The 16,708-nt window shown below is 48.2% G+C and overlaps 1 protein-coding gene and 1 long non-coding RNA gene across 4 annotated transcripts in view; one reads left to right on the top strand and one right to left on the bottom strand.

Annotated features, from left to right (window-relative positions):
• OSBPL10 (oxysterol binding protein like 10) overlaps positions 1-8,522 on the bottom strand; it is a 299,853-nt gene extending 291,331 nt beyond the window's left edge. For both annotated transcript variants that reach the window (XM_039249825.1, XM_039249824.1), the window contains exon 1: positions 8,163-8,522. In XM_039249825.1, coding sequence (XP_039105756.1) covers positions 8,163-8,440 — 278 coding nt within the window. In that variant the 5' untranslated portion in view covers positions 8,441-8,522. The remainder of the gene's footprint in view (positions 1-8,162) is intronic.
• Positions 8,523-8,680: 158 nt separating this feature from the next.
• On the top strand, positions 8,681-14,023 carry LOC120243603. Of its 2 annotated transcripts, XR_005531348.1 has the most exons (5): positions 8,681-9,174; positions 9,846-9,956; positions 10,657-11,052; positions 11,773-11,859; positions 13,366-14,023. It is a non-coding gene; the product is annotated as an uncharacterized LOC120243603 (long non-coding RNA). The 2 variants fall into 2 exon arrangements; XR_005531349.1 differs by lacking the exon at positions 11,773-11,859.
• Positions 14,024-16,708: the final 2,685 nt, after the last annotated feature.

The following is a 16,708-nucleotide window of genomic DNA, read 5'->3' on the forward strand; positions in this document are numbered from 1 at the left end:
TTAAGCATCCGACTTCAGCTCAGGTCATGATCTCGCAGTTCATGGGTTCGAGCCTGTCTTCGGATTCTGTGTCTCCCTCTCTCTCTGACCCTCCCCTGCTCACGCTTGCGTGTACACGTGTGCACGTTCTCTCTCTTTATCTCTCTCTCAAATAAATAAAACATTAAAAAAAAAAAACCAAAGAATGTCTGATTTGCCCATGAAAGCCAATTAGGTTTACTCACTGGCCTCAGGAAGAATTTCCCTGACACTAAGGCCTGCCTTGCATTTGCCCAAGGGGTCCGTCTAGTAGACGGAGATGAATGAGTCCACGGATCACTCAGGACAGCAGCCCTTTCAGGACAGAGGCGGCTGTTACCATGGCAACGAGTGCAGGTGGGAAAGCCGGCTGGAGAAGGGAGACGGGAAGGGAGACAGCAGGATGAAGAACCACTTTAGGACAATGACTGCATGGAGGTTGCGTGAGCCGTACCCCTACCCCTACGAGGTCCGAGTCCTAACTGCTGGAACCTGGAAAAGTTACCATACAGGGCGGACAGCAGACAGGATTCAATGAAGGATTTTTTTTCTTTATTTTTTTTAAATGTTTTATTTATTTCTAGGAGAGAGAGAGAGAGACAGCATGAGCAGGGGAGGGTCAGAGAGAGAGAGAGAGTCACAGACTCTGAAACAGGCTCCAGGCTCTTAGCTGGCAATGAGCACAGAGCCCGATGCGGGGCTCGAACCCACGAGCCGCGAGATCATGACCTAAGCGAAAGTCGGACGCTTAACCGACTAAGCCACCCAGGCGCCCCTCATTGAAGGATTTTTAAATGGGGAGATTGTCCTGGGTGATCTGGGTGGGCCCTAAACACAATCCCAGGAGGCCTTCCATGAGGGAGACTTGAGCCACACAGAGGAGAAGGCAACATGAAGACAGGCAATCACTGGAGCGAGGCGGTGACGAGCCAAGGAACGCTAGCAGCCACCAGACGCTGGAGGAGGCAAGAAATTAATTTTCCCTTGGGGTGTCTGGTGAAAGCGGGGCCTTGCCAAGACCTTGATTTGGGCCCATGGAAACCCATTTCCGACTCTGGCCTCCAGAACCATGAGAAAATAAAGGTCTGCTGTTGGGAGCGGCCAAGTTTATTGTCATTTATTATAATAGTCATATAAAACCAATACAGACTGGGCACCTGAAATCCACTATCGTTTCAGCCAGGTGTCTACATTCCTCCAATATCACTTCAAACTTTTAAGAAATATTCAAATTAATAAACATTTTTCTTTTCTTTTTTAACTTTTTTAAATGTCTATTTACTTTTGGGAGGGGAAAGAAAATGAGCAGGGGAGGGGCAGAGACAGCAGGAGACACGTAATCTGAAACAGGCTCCAGGCTCTGAGCTGTCAGCACAGAGCCTGACGCGGGGCTCGAACCCACGAACTGTGAGATCATGATCTGAGCTGAAGTTGGACACTTAACCGACTGAGCCACGCAGGCACCCCAAAGTTTTTCTTTTCTTGAAAGAAAACATCAGAGAACAACCGCATTACCATGGGGTAATAAGCAAAGATATCCCAAACAGGACTCAGAAAGAACTACTCATAAAAGGGAAAAAATTTTTACATGGGACTATGCTAAAATTTAAAATTTGTGCTTAACCAAGCAATGAAAACCACAAGTGATGGTATCTGCTTTCTGTATGTTTGCAGTCCCCATGTACGTGTGCACATAAACCCATCAGTGAAGTCTTATCGAATCTATAAAGAACTTTCACAAGTCAATATGAAAGAGCAGAGGTCAAGGACTTAACACCTAACAAAACGTGAAATCCAAATGGCCAAAAGGCACACCAAAAGATACTAACTTTCATTAGAAATCAAGCAAAGGCAAATTAAAACCACAATGCCATCACACACCTGTCGGACTGGCTGAAATGAAAACAACAGACAACATCAAGTGGAGATGAGGATGTGGACCACCCAGAGCCGTCCTGCGCTTCTGGCAGGAATATGAACAGATACGACCACTCTGAAAGAACTCTCTGGCATCCTCTTAATGAGCTGGACAGCTGCAAATACTGTAACCCAATAATGCACTCTGAGGTATATACACCCACAGAAATGTATACCTACGTTGCACAGAACACAGGGCTGTGAGGGGACTCGTAAGGGCCGCAAACAGGGAAAAACTCAAACATCTACGTTAAGCATCCATGTATATGGTATATTCACAGGACGGAACACCAAGGAGCGGTGCACATAGGCTACACTTAGACCCAACACCATGGAAGGGACTCACAAACATAATGTTCAGAGCAAGAAGCCTGGCACAAAATTTCCTGCTGTATGGTATGAAATTCAGAAAGAGGCCTAACTCATGTAAGGTCCCGGACATCAACAGTGTATGACCAGAGGGGATGGGGGGAGGGGATGGGCTACTGTTTCCTGAGCCGGGTCCCTTACAGTTATGAAAATCCATTAAACTATTACACTTACGAGTTGCGTCCTTTTCTGAATATATGTCAGACTTCAAATTTACCCTCAAAAACTAGATATTCCGGGGGGCACTTGGGTGACTCAGTGGATTAAGCATCCAACTCTTGGTTTCAGCTCCTGAGTTCGAGCCCAACGTCAGACTCCACGCTGTGCAGAGCCTGCTTGGGATTCTCTCTCTCTCCCTCTCTCTTCCCCTCCACTGCTTGTGCTCTCTCTCTAAACAGATAAATAAACTTTAAAAAAAAAAACAGAGATTCTGAGATTATGTGAAAAGTTTTTTTCCTCCTCAGTAGAACTTTTTCAAACTGCAAAATGGAAGCAAGCTCACCCCAGGGGAAAAATTCACAGAAAAAAAAGAACAAATAATATCCCCTACAATCCCACCAACCAAGGAAAACCATGGTAACCATTTGGCGTAAATCTCCTCAAACACATGCATTTTAAAAAGAGAGGAGGAGAGCACTTCCCACAGGGAATGGTTAACCCAGGCAGGTGCTTGATAAATATTTTGGACCATAGGTGAATAAATCATATTATATGCTGTTTTGTAACCTAGGCAACACCTCTTTATTATTACTGTCCACAAAGTAATCCAGTGTCCCTAAAGGATTTGAGTGTGCGGGCTCACAATCTGGCAAGCCAGACAGCAAGATGTGTGAATACTTTCTAAGTACACGTGGGCAAGAACATAAAACCCAGAGCCATGACTTTCGACCCTGGTTATCACCAATGGCCTCTAAACTTTGTGGAGCACTCAAAAGGCATTTCAGTTCAGTTTAGTATGGTTTCGAAAGTTAATATATGCCCCCTCCTTGACTTTTTTAAACGAGCCAAGTAGCCCCCAAGCCCTGGGAAATCAGGTGAGAGCCTCAACACCACATTCTCAAAGCAAGGCATCAATGCAGACCACACCACAAGCAGGCCCTGGATATTTGGCCACTAAAGGCCTCCATTAGCTGGGCAGTCGTGGGCTCTAGGTCAAGGTGGACATTTCACTAGATAAGGCAGATTTCCTGACCCCAAAGACAAAGACTGATGGTTGTAGACCATCTATGACAGACATAGAAACTCAAGGACAAGGCTATAAACAGATAGAGAACCAACAGATACAATAACAGCAGCTAACACCAGCCAAACTACAGGCAAACCCTGGGTTAACTTCTCTTTCATTTGCTCTCTTATTTATTCAATTATATCTACTGGACCCTTATTATGTCCCGGACCCTGTTCTAGACACGGGGACACAGCAGTAAACAAGGCAGACAAAACTCTTCTGTCCTCAGGGAGCTTATATCTTGCGCAAGGAGACAAGAGCAAACTATGGAGCGTGTCCGATGCTGGAGGTCAGGGAGAAAAATAAAGTGGGGAAGGGAGATAGGGATTCGAGGCTGGAGGAAGGGAGTAAGCCACTTGCTGCAGGGATGCAAATGCTTGCTGGGTTCCAAGTTTTAAAATGATCCTTTCAAAACATATTGGCTCCAAACAACTCTGGCATAATTATGTTAATGGAGTCCCAGGGTAACCACAGGATCCAGAAAATAAACCAAGAACTTTATGGACCAGAAAGGGTCCATTTCAGATGGGCAAATTGAAGATCCAATAATAGCTACCACTTCTCCACATCTTGCCATGCACGGTTCTCAGCCGCTTACAGACCAGTATCCTCAATTCATCTTCACGCGAAACTAATGAGAAGGGTACCATCTTTTCTCCATTTAACAGATGAGAAAATGGAAGCCCAGAGCAATTAAGGAACCAGCCCAAGGTGACACGTGTGCTAAATGTTGATGTCAGGGTTTGCCCCAGAGTCCACACTCCCCTTACATTCCAAATAAATGCCCATGGCTGCCCTGAGATTTCACACACACACACACACACACACACACACACACACACACACACACACACACTGGAGGCTGGCTTCATATTTGCAATGTCTTCTCTTGATAACAAAAAGTGAGTGACAATGAAGGGACCCTCAAATACCACTTCCAAGATCCAATTAGAAATTATATACGTGGGGCGCCTCGGTGGCTCAGTTGGTTAAGCACCTGACTCTTGGTTTCAGCTCAGGTCAGGATCTCACAGTCCCTAGGCTCGAGCCGCACATGAGGCTCTGCGCTCTCCCTGCTCTCTCTGCCTTCTACCACCTGTGTTCTTCCTCTCTCTCTCTCTCAAAGATAAGTAAGCGTTCAAAACAAAGAAGAAGAAACTATTTTCTCAAACACTTGATGTTACAAACAAACCCAAAATAGTTCCATTTGGGTTTGAGACTAAAATTAGCCTTCGGGCAAAGGAGAGTCCATATAGCCAGTTTCTTACTAGGCGTAGATACCTCGGACTGAACACAAGTTCCCCGGAGAGAACTCCTGGCTGCCCCCACATTCCCCACAAACATGAGGGTCCTCTGTGATCCACATCTCTATATAAAAGACACCTGGGCCTCAACATTCCAGTCTCTCAGAGCTGCAAACACAAGCATTCTCCTTGGCCCCTCATTCTCTCACCTCCTCACCCAATCCGTCAGCAGCTTCTTTCCTTCCCACTAAGAATCTGTACCTTCTCTCCACTTCCCTTGTCCCCCAAGTGCAAGCCCCCCAGCATCTCTGGCCCGGACCACCATGATGAGCTCCCAACTGGCCTCTCTTCTTCCCAATCTGAGCCTGTGAAGATCTCATCTCCAAAGAGTATATCTGTAGTGAACTTTTTTTTTAAATGTTTTATTTATTTTTGAGAGAGAAAGACAGAGACAGCATGAGCAGGGGAGGGTCAGAGAGAGAGGGAATCACAGAATCCGAAGCAGGCTCCAGGCTCCGAGCTGTCAGCACAGAGCCCAAAGCAGGGCTCGAACCCACAAGTCATGAGATCATGACCTGAGCCGAAGTCAGACGCTTAACCGACTGAGCCACCCAGGCGCCCCAGTAGTGAACTTTTTAAAGCACAAATCAGACCGTGTCACCTCTCTGCCTAAAATCCTTCCGGACAACCAAAACACAGCCTTAAATTCCTCCCCCGCCTACAAGGCACCACCATGCCACCTGGCACTGGCCTGCCTCTCCAAACCCTTGGGGTTCAACTCTCTCCCTGGTTCACTCTGGATGAAAACCAAAAGATGAGTGAAAAGATAGTGCTAAGGATTAAAATGTGAATAGGGGTGCCTGCCTGGCATCTGACTTTGTCTCAGGTCATGATCTCACGGTTCATGGGTTTGAACCCCGCGTTGGGCTCTGTGCCAACAGCTCAGAGCCTGGAGCCTGCTTCAGATTCTTTGTCTCCCTCTCTCTCTGCGCCCCTTCCACCCCCCGCTTGTGCTCTGTCTCTCTGAAAAATAAATAAAAGTTTTTAAAAAATAAAAGGACAAAAATAGAAACAAAAGAACTGCAAAAGAATATGCCACGAGATCCAAAAGTGAAGGTAACTTGAATCAGGTCACCCACTATCTGTGCCAAAGGCATCCCCCCAGACCAGGGAGGTGTGGACTTCTGCTTTTTAATTCTGCATCTTCTCCAGTACTTCCTGTGCAGATACCTGTGCATTCTGCACACTGAAATGGCTCCAGCTCTTAGCAAAGTGCCTGGCACATAGTAGGTCCTCAGTAAAATGGTCTGGGAATAAATCCATTCATGACCACATGAATGTACTGTCGAAGTTTCTCTCTTTCTCCTCATTCCCTTCTCACTGTTCCAGACCTCCCCTTGAGAAGGGAGAAATGTGAGCCTCAGAGTCACCATAAATCCTCTCCAGACCACTAATGGACCCTCGGCCACAGCTGAGAGAACACAAATGTGGGAAAACACAGCCCTGAACACGAAGACATTAACCACTAGAAAGAGATACTGCTTCTGGAGTCAGTGGTAAACTCAGAAAATAGTCCACTACGCTAAGAATACACACTGGCGGCATAGATCACAGGAAACAAACTCAACAAAGATGAGATCTCACCAACGTACACAGTACATTTCACCTACATAGCCTGCAATCATGTAAATATTGTCATTATTACTATATTATTATTAATTTTGCCTCTTCTCAATCTGGCATAACCTAAATACCCCAGTGGATTTAAAATCATACAAAAGCATGAGTTACTTCAATTCCGACTAAATCCACTGGAAAGAACAAATCCTTTAATATGCATTGCAGGTAAAATACCATCCCCAAGTGAAATAACTGTAATCCAGGGTAAAATCTCTGTTGGCCTCATAAGCTACTCTTGGAGGAAAAAAAAAAAAAAGAGCATTAAAAGTGACTGCCCAACATGCAAACCAGATGCTGTCACCAACAAGGCACAATTACCAAGAACTGAAATCAGATTCAATCATCTGTCTCTCTCTCTGTCTCTCTCTCTCTCTCTCTCTCCCTCTCATCCTACACATGTTACCTATTCTTTTTCAGCTTTCAAAACATGAAGGGGAGAAGAGGCAAGAGCAGACACAGGACTATTTTGAGAAATAAAAGCTTTCAAAAGTTAAAAGTGCAACTTCCATTGACAAGAGTAGCAGGAAACCCAGGTGGCTCAGAAAGTTCTGTCAGTATAGAAACCAGTCAGTTTCCATATTTAGTAAGTCCTCTGCCACCTACTTGAGTTTCATGTAAATAACTGCCTGATCAAAGTTTCAACTGGAAGCCACCTGAACGTTTCCATCCCACCTGCAGGGAGAGAAGACCAAGTAACCTAGTCTAACCAGCAGAGAGAACCAAGAGTGCCCAGGGTGTGATTCAAACTTCACCAGCTTTCTGAGGAATTCCAAGACCGAAGATCCAAGGGCTACTAAGGCAGGACAAAAATCTCATCAACAGCCTCTACCTCCTTCTGGCTTGTTTTTGAAAAACAAAGTAAAAGAAAAAGGTAAACAGCAGTACCACCTCTGCTCCCTTCAAGTCCCCCTCCCTATCCTCTGTGTGCACCACATACTACCATCAACACGAATGCGCTGGGGGCCCTGCCCTGACACCCCCATCCTTCCACGTGGCCAGACTAGGTTTCCCAACTGTGAGGGCACAGTGAGCGGCAAACTTCAAGAGGCACCTAAATGGGGGAGGGGAGATAATAACACTACTTCACAAAGCAAACGGTCCATTTCCAAAGGGGAGAGGGTGTTCAAAGGAAAAAAAGAAACCACTCAACTTCTGTTGCAGACATGGGAGGGCTCAAGCCACCCACTGGGCAGGGGGCAGCATGCGCTCCGGAAGGTGCCGAGAATAAGTGGTAGGTGTTTGGTGGTGGTGGTGGTGTTTCTAAACCCTTAAGTTTTAAATGAACTATGTTACGAAGAGAATTGTGATGGGACCCGCGGTATAAACGCTTTTTCCTACAGGCATAAAGCACGCCCCCTCGGCCTCCCTTCCTCGGCCATTCTTCAGGAGTGCGGGAAGCCGCCAGCAGGCAGGGCCCTGGGGCTACTCGGGTCCCTGCAGGTGCCAGTACCGAAGAAGACCGGGTCTATCGCCGTCCTCTCCGCCAGTGCTGTGCGGCCTTGGGGTGGGGTCACGGCGTGCCCCATCCCGGGCACCCCGTCAGGAAAGGAGCTGGGACGCAGGAAGGGCACTCGCGGGGGCAGCCCCCGATCGGCCGGTGGCACAGTGGCGCGCACACACACGTACACACACACACACACACACACACACACACACAGCGGCGCGAAGGGAGGGGCGCGTGGTGGCGCGGGCGGCGGGCGCGTTACCTGTTCTGCCAGCCCTGGAGGAGGTTGGTGTATTTGCTGAGCACGCCTTCGAGCGCTGGCTCCCTCCGGCGGCCGCCTCCTCCGGACGGACTAGCGGCCACCGAGCCCGGGCTGCTGCGGCTGCCGCCGCCGAGCCCGGCTACCACCGAGCGGCTGGAGACCCCCCGGCCGGCCAGGGAGCAGGAGGGCGAGGAGCCGGCCGAGGTGGCGCGGCTGCTGCTGCGGCTGCTGCTGTTGCTGCCCCCGCCGCCGTCTGCGCCCTGGGCCGGCCTCTCCATGGTCCGTGCGCGCCCGGAACGCGGGTGCCCGGCGCGGTGGCGGCCGCGGCGCTGGAGCTCCGGGCGCGGCGGCGGCGGCGGCTGCTACAGCTCCGGGCGCCCGGGCCGCGCGTGGCTGCTCCGAATCCCCGGGAAATGCCTGACTCATACAGGAGGAAGAGGAGGAGGCGAAGGAGCGCTGGGAAGGAAGCCAACGGGCTGGATGCAGCTGCGGCCGCCCCTCCTCCCGCCGCGGCCGCGGCCCCGGCCCCTCCCTCCGGACTAGTTTCCTCGGCAAGTTCGGAGCGGGTGGCCGGTTCCGCGAGCCCTCCTGCGGTTCCGCTTCCTCTTCTTTCGGGTCCCAGAGGCCGCGCGGGCCCGGGGACCGGTGGCGCTGCCGGGCGCCGAGCCGCAGGGTGGGTACGCCCTGCCACCCTCGCGTTCCGTCTGCCGCCCCCTCTCGGATCCGAAGGGGCGAAAGGGAATCTCCGCGCGTTACTCCCCACCCCCAGCCCACCTCGGGACCTGGAGGGAGGGGCGGCCCCACCCACCCGATCCACCCGGATATTGACCCGCCCGGCCTAACACGGGCACACGCGCGGAGTCCTTCTCTCTGCCTTCCCCGCCGAGCCAGGGCCGGACGCACGCACACGATAACCTGGAAATGAGTGCTATGGGCAGAGCAAGTAACAGGGCAGGAACGCCCCCCAGGTTGTCCTGCATGCGTGGTAGGGGACAGGTGATCATCGTCACAGGTAAGCTTGCCCGAGGAGTGTTCACGCTGCAGAGTTACGGTGAATGCATAATGGACACCAGGGAGGGGGCTGGACTGGGGCAAGAGAACTCCAAGGTTCCTGCAAGTGCCTCCTTAAATTGAGTGCCCTGGGCGCCTTACTTGCCTCGCCCTAATCCCTACACGGAGGGACCCATAAATCTGGCAAGTCAAAGCTAGTGGTGTTACCATACAGCGCCAGGCACCCGGGAACCAGAGGGAAATCAACAGATATTTACAATCATTGTGAAGTATATATTCTCTGTGGTCGCCGTAACTTCTTCCCTGCACCCACACCCTAAGATACACTGAGCTGCAACTAGGTCTGTAAAATCTACAACAGTTGCCCTTTCGCAAAAGTAGATGAGTTGCACTTTCTCCACCCCACTAATAATTTTTGTGAGTATAAATATCCAACGCAATCTGGAAGTTTCTAAAATTACCTAGAAAAACAGCTTTGAGGAGCTCAGGCACCACACACACACACACACACACACACACACACACACACAAACAAAAACAAAGGGCGATAGATTGATAGGCAATCCCCATCCAGAGGATCTACAAACCCATAAAGCAGGTGAATAATTCAGCAGTTAAGTGGAATAGAGTCAGCTCTCATGCGGGCAGTTCCCAAGCCTGACCCCTTTCTAGCTTCAGATTCTTCCAGACAGCTTTCAAAGATGGTGTACTCTACAAATTTTCATGGAGAAGCTTCTGAGGCTGATAAGAAGTGGTTGTGCCCGGAATAAATTACGATTCCAGGTACATATACAGTAAAGAAAGGAAGGAAGGGAGGGAAGAGGGAGGAAGGAACAGAAAGAAGGAAGGGAGGACGGAAGGGAGGAAGGAAACGGGAAGGAAGGAAAGGAGGGAAGGGGAAGGAAGGAAGGAAGGAAGGGAGGAAGGGAGGAAGGGAGGGAGGAAAAGGAGCACCTAGGTGGCTAAGTTGGTTAAACCTCAGACTCTTGATTTCTGCTCAGGTCATAATCTCACTGTTGGTAGCATCGATCCCTGTGTCGGGCTCTGTGCTGACAACACGGAGCCTGCTTGAGATTCTCTCTCTCTCCCTCTCTCTGCCTCTCCCTCACTCATGCTCTCTCTTTCTCAAACTAAGTAAATAAACTTAAAAAAATAAAAATAAGATCCCCAAAGAGGTTGCATGGTAGAAAAGACTGACTCTGAAGCCAGACAGAGCTGAGTTGAACTCAGCTAAAGAGCTAAAGACCTTGTCTTAAAAGTTTTCTCACCTGCAAAATGGGACCAAATGGTAATACTGGCTGTGATGGGATTGTTTATTTGTTCAAAATATTGATCACATCTTCCTATGAGAGCTCCCTCCCTACACATGGACCTCAGGCCAGGGGAATGTAAACAGATGTAATCCTGCACATGCCACCCCCACACGTAAGCTTTCAAGAGCCCGTCATGGGGTTCAACGGTCTTTCTCTTTTCCTTCTACCAGGCTAGTAGCATGTCCGAGATAAAGGATCCCCTTCAATTTGGGCCCTGGAGAGAGAAGACACATGGAACTCAACAGAGCCAGAGCCAGTTAGCGTTGGCCATGTCACATGTACAAAATGCTTGTTATAAACCACTGAGGTTTTAGGAAGCATTTTTGCCACAGCATAACTTTGCCTAAGCCACCTGATACCCTTTTCAGAATGTGATTGTCCATGAAGTCCTTCACAGCTGTTGAAGACTGAGAAGGGAGGCCCATCCTGACCTGTAAATGTCAGTCATCACGTGCCAGAATAACGCCCCTGTTTGTGGGAGCCTCTGCCCCCCGAACTTCCTGCTGAAAGAGGAAGTGCTACCATCAGTCCATCCTGCCCGGCTGACCTGTGACTGGATGAACTAGGTGCAGCAGGTTCTCACCTTAGACGAAAAAATTGAGACTCTTGGGACTACAGTGGAAGCAGGGAGATCTAAGCTGAAAGCAATGGTCAAGGCTAGTACACGAGCCTGGTCCAGGCTGCTATAACAAAGCATCACAGCCCAGTGCTTTATCAGCAACAGAAATGGAGTTTCTCACAGTTCTGGAGGCTGGAATTCCAAGAGCAAGGTGAAGGCATGGTCACTTCCCAGGGAGGACTCTGCAGCGCCCCAGATTTATTGGATCTTCACATGGAGGAAGGGGCTGGGTAACTTGTGGGGGGCTCCGTTAGAGGAGCACAATCCCTGTTCATGAGGGCTCTACCCCCTCAATTTAGATTCCTCCCAATGGCCCCACCTCCTAATCTCACTTTGGGCATAAAGATTTCAACATGTGAATTTAGGGAGAAACAAACATTCAGACCAAAGCAAGTGGGATGGGCCAAGAGCAAGGCAGCTGTGTGGGATCAGAAATGGCCCAAGGAGGGGGATGCCCGGGTGGCTCAGCCCTTTAAGCGTCCAACTTCGGTTCGGGTCATGATCTCATGGTTCATGAGCTCGAGCCCCGCGGTGGGCTCTGTGTTGACTGCTCAGAGCCTAGAGCCTGCTTCAGATTCTGTATCTCCCTCTCTGCCCCTCCCTCACTCAAGCTCTGTCTGTCTTTCTCTCTCTCTCTCAAAAATAAATTTAAAAAAGCATTAAAAAGAAAAAGAAAATGGCCAAGAAGGGAAGTCAGTAGCAAGGACTGGAGTGGACAATCTAAAAGAAGAGGCAGGACCACGAAAGACATGAGGTAGACTCTCTTCCCTCTTGGCAGCCCTCTTCCCTGCTCTCACCCCTGGAGTTCTGAAGTCAAAGTCCCTTCTTCCAGAAAGCTTTCCTTCATCCTTGTGCAGAGAGTAGGGAAAAGATACTTGCAGAATTCTGGTTGGAAAGTCTTCACGTTAGAACAAAACAATTGGACAACAGAAGACAAAATAAATTGGCAAAAATATTGGAATATATGTTTAAAAATACATTTGCAAGCCACCTATATCCAATATAAGGGCTTATTGCTTTACTCAGATTGTATAAATCATTAAGAAAAATAAAAACACAGAATGACTGGAAATCTAACAGCTGTTTGTAAAGCGATAAATGACGAGAAATAAAACTAACATACCACACGTCTTAAAATAATGGGCAAGGGTGCCTGGGTGGCTCAGTCAAGTGGCCGACTTCAGCTCAGGTCATGATCTCCCGATTTATGAGTTCGAGCCCCCATCTGGCTCACTGCTATCAGCACAGAGCCCGCTTCACATCCTCTGTGCCCCTCTCTCTGCCCCTACTCCATTTGCACTCTCTCTCAAAAATAAATAAGCATTTAAATTAAGAAAATAAAAAGTAGGAGCACCTGGGTGGCTCAGTTGGTTAAGCTTCTGACTTCCACTCAGGTCACGATCTCACAGGTTGTGAGTTCAAGTCCTACATCTGGCTCTGTGCAGACAGTACAGAGCCTGCTTGGGATTTTCTTTCTCTACCTCTGTCTCTGTCCCTCCCCAACTCGTGCTTTCTCCCTCAAAATAAGTAAACTTTAAAAATTAATTAATTAAAAGATAAAAATTTAAAAAACAAAACAGGCAGATTCAGCAGCCCCTAGTAAGGAGTTGACTGCCCCATTTTCTACTCCACGTGGAGAACCACATGGTCTAGGGTTCCCACCACAAGCTTCAGAAGCTCCCTCCTCTGCCTGTGCTCCCACATACAGCCCCAATGTTGACAGAGGATATTCACAGACTAGCAAGAAAGTAGGTAGACACTGACCTAGGTGGCCAGATGGCATGAAGGAAGCCAGTAGAGAGACAACTGTCACAGCCAGACCCCCTCTGATATCAGCGTGGCCACATTTGCATTAGAAACAGCTGGTCTAATGTATTCTTCATCCCAGGTCATAAAAATAATAGCTAATATTTATTGAGCACTTACTATGTGCCAGGAGGGCACTGTTCCAAGTGTTCCTTTTTGTACTGTTTATGTATTTTTGAGGGAACGAAAGGGAGAGAGAGCACAAGAGCACAGGGGATGGGGCAGAGAGAAAGGGAGACAGAGGACCTGAAGTGGGCTCTGTGCCAATAGCCAAGAGCCCAGTGCGGGACTTGAACCCACAAACCATGAGATCCTGACCTGGGCTGAAGCTGGACACTTAACCGACTGAGCCACCCAGGCGCTCCCACCAACTCAAGAGTTTTTGAAATAGTAACTCATTTAATCTTCACAACAACCTCATGAGGTATAGGTGATTTTTGCTTCTATTTTACAGGTGGAGAAAAACTGGACCCAAGGAATGTTCAGCAGCATCCCCAGATCCTGATGGAGCTAGGATTTGAACTCGGGCAGTTTGCCTGCTGAGCTACGGTCCTCACTGCATTACACCACTTGCTTCAGGATAGATCCAGTTTCATGTCTGCTACTTCACAGAACCACTGGAAGTTCAGCATCGCGCCTGTTTCTTATTTGTGTTCATTTAGAGAATGAGACTCCCAGCGCTGCTCTGAGGGAAGCAGGGAAGGAGCCCGGCCGCTGGCCCTCAGCCCCAGAACCTGCACACAGGAAGACTCAACAAAGGTTTCTTGTTTGGTGAACGAAGCCCAATTTTACGAAGAAGAAACAAACTTCAAACTCCAAGTCCAGTGTTCTTGTCAGTATCACCTGTTGCCCAAACTGGTGCTGCGATGTGTACCTGCAACTTTACCCCCCCCCCCCACGGGGGGCGTGGACAGCCCCTCATCCTGTGAACAAGCAGCTCCACTCGGAACATCCCCAACGGTGACAACCAGGGAAACCAAACAGGGCCTTTGTCGTACAGCTATTATATTTTACTCATCTTCATGCGTCTTAACATAGAACATGTATAATATCAACATGTTTGTATATGAAATTGTATGTATCACACATGATTAATATTTATATGTATTATATTCACCTCTTATGTATATTATATACATTATATTAACATTTTTCCAAAATGGAAGTTATGTCATTACTTTGACTATTAATTTTATTAAAATAGACATTCAGGGGCACCTGGGTGGCTCAGTTGGTTAAGCGTCCAACTGCAGCTCAAGGCATGCTGTCTCAGTTCATGAGTTTGAGCCCCACATCAGGCTCTCTGCTGTCAGCATGGAGCCCGCTTTAGATCCTCTGTCTCCCTCTCTTTCTGTCCACCACTCGCTTTCTTTTTCTGAAAAATAAATAAACATTTTAAATAAATAAATACATAAAATACACACTCAGGGTGCCTGGGTGGCTCTGTCAAGAATCTGATTCTTGATTTCAGCTCAGGTCATGATCAGGGTATTACACTGTTGATGTGCCCCCAATGTAATCATTCCAGTACTGATGAACACTAGGATGCTTCAAACTTTTGTTATTATAATTTTTTAATGTTTATTTATTTTTTGAGAGAGAGAGAGACAGAGTCGAGTGGGAGGGGCAGAGAAAGGAGACACAGAATCTGAAGCAGGCTCCAGGCTCCAAGCTGTCAGCACAGAGCCTGACAAGGGGCTCGAACTCACAAACCAGGAGATCACGACCTGAGCCAAAGTCAGATGCCCAATTGACTGAGCCACCCAAGCGCTCCTAAACTTTTGCTATCATTTTAAAAAATGCCACTTGAGTAATTTTTTCCAGTAAGTGATTTCTTTAAGAAGCTGGAATTGCAATGACTGGGGCAAACTACACCCTATGTTATAAATACAACTCCTTTAATACAAAATGACTCCCAAAACGTCTGAATCAGTTTTAACTGTGCTGATCCTGGCTGGGTCTCCTCACATGTTTCAGCCTAGGCTGGCTGGTCCAGGTTGGCCTTGGCCTTGGGGCATCTGGAGCCCCAGCAGCAGAGGCCGGCCCTGTTCCACGGCACAGAGGCCTGTGGAGACGGGAAGTGCGCAGAGAAAGCCTCTTGAAGCCCCATCTGAGAACTGGCATCAGGCTTCTTCCTGCCCCATTTCAGGAAAGAGTGCTGACTTTCTGCACCACATGGGGAGGGGTATGAGGGCCGTGTTCCGGGGCCCCCGAGGTAAAAGGAAAACTTGCACAACGGAAGGAGCCATTGATGTCCTTAATTTCCTTGGGGCAGGAACCCATTTAAGCTGTTAAACAGAAAATAGATACAAGGTTAATGAAAAATAAACAAACAAACAATGCTAGATCAACTAGATGTTTTTGTGCCGAAAACTAAAAGACCTCTACCTCACACTTTGTATAAAAATTACCTCAGTGAAGGGGGACCCGGGTGGCTCAGTCAGCTAAGCATCCTGCTCTTCATTTCAGCTCAGGTCTTGGTCTCAGGGTTGTGAGTTGAAGCCTCATGTTGGGCCCCGTGCTGGGCTTGGAGGCTACTTATAAAAAAAGGTTAAGCATCAGTTGATTAAGTGTCGGACTTCAGATTAGGTCATGATCTCATGGTTTGTGAGTTTGAGCCCTGCATTGGGCTCTCTGCTGTCAGCACAGAGCCCGCCTAGGGTCCTCTGCGCCCCCGCCCCTCTCTGGTCCTCTGCCTTGCACACGCACATGCACATGCACTCTCTCACTCTCAAAAATAAACATTTTTTAAAAAGGGAGGTTTTTTTGTAGCCCCTCTGGAAAACAGTGTGGAGATTCCTCAAAAAACTAACAATAGAACTCCCCTATGACCCAGCAATAGCACTGCTAGAATTTACCCAAGGGATACAGGAGTGCTGATGCATAGGGGCACATGGACCCCAATGTTCACAGCAGCACTCTCAACAATAGCCAAAACATGGAAAGAGCCTAGGTGTCCATCAACTGACAAATGGATCAAGAGGATGTGGTTTATCTATACAATGGAATACTACATGGCAATGAGAAAGAATGAAATCTGGCCATTTGTAGCAACGTGGATGGAACTCGAGGGTGTTATGCTGAGCAAAATCAGTCAGGCAGAGAAGGACAGATACCATATGTTTGCCCATATAGGAGGATTAGGAGGAACTGAATGGAGGACCATGGGGGAGAAGAGGGGAGGAAATAGTGGGGGAGAGGGAGGGAGACAAACCATGTGAGACTCTTGAATGCCAAGAACAAACTGAGGGCTTATGGGGGTGGGGCAGAGAGGAAGGGTGATGGGCATGGAGGAGGGCACTTGTGGGGATGAGCACTGGGTGTTATATGGAAACCAACTTGACAATAAACTATTTTTTAAAAAGGGTTTTTTTAAAAATTACCTCAAAATGGATCAAAAACTAAAATGTGAGGGGCACCTGGCTGGCTCAGTCGATGGAATATGCAATTATCTCTGGTTGTGAGTTTGAGACCCACATTGGGCATAGAGATTACTTAAAATAAAATAAAATTAAATTAAAATAAAATAGCCTAAAATGCAAGATGTAAAACTATTAGACTTTTAGAAGAAAACATAAGAGAAATTTTTCTGAACTTGGGTTAGGAAAATGGAGCAAAAAAAAGTTACCTTCTGTGAGAAGGGAAAGCTGATGGGGAGGGCAGAGGGTTCTGAGGGGGAGTCAGGAACCACAGAGAATTATTCCCAGGCCTGGAGACCCAGTCAGGGAACTTGCAACTGGGCTGCAACGTGCCCGACTGGCTTTTATCATTGCTGTGGCCCACTCTTTCCTTCATGC

Source organism: Hyaena hyaena, unplaced genomic scaffold, assembly GCF_003009895.1.
Source record: "Hyaena hyaena isolate Hyena2069 unplaced genomic scaffold, ASM300989v1 scaffold_350, whole genome shotgun sequence".
NCBI classification, from domain to species: Eukaryota; Metazoa; Chordata; class Mammalia; order Carnivora; family Hyaenidae; genus Hyaena; species Hyaena hyaena.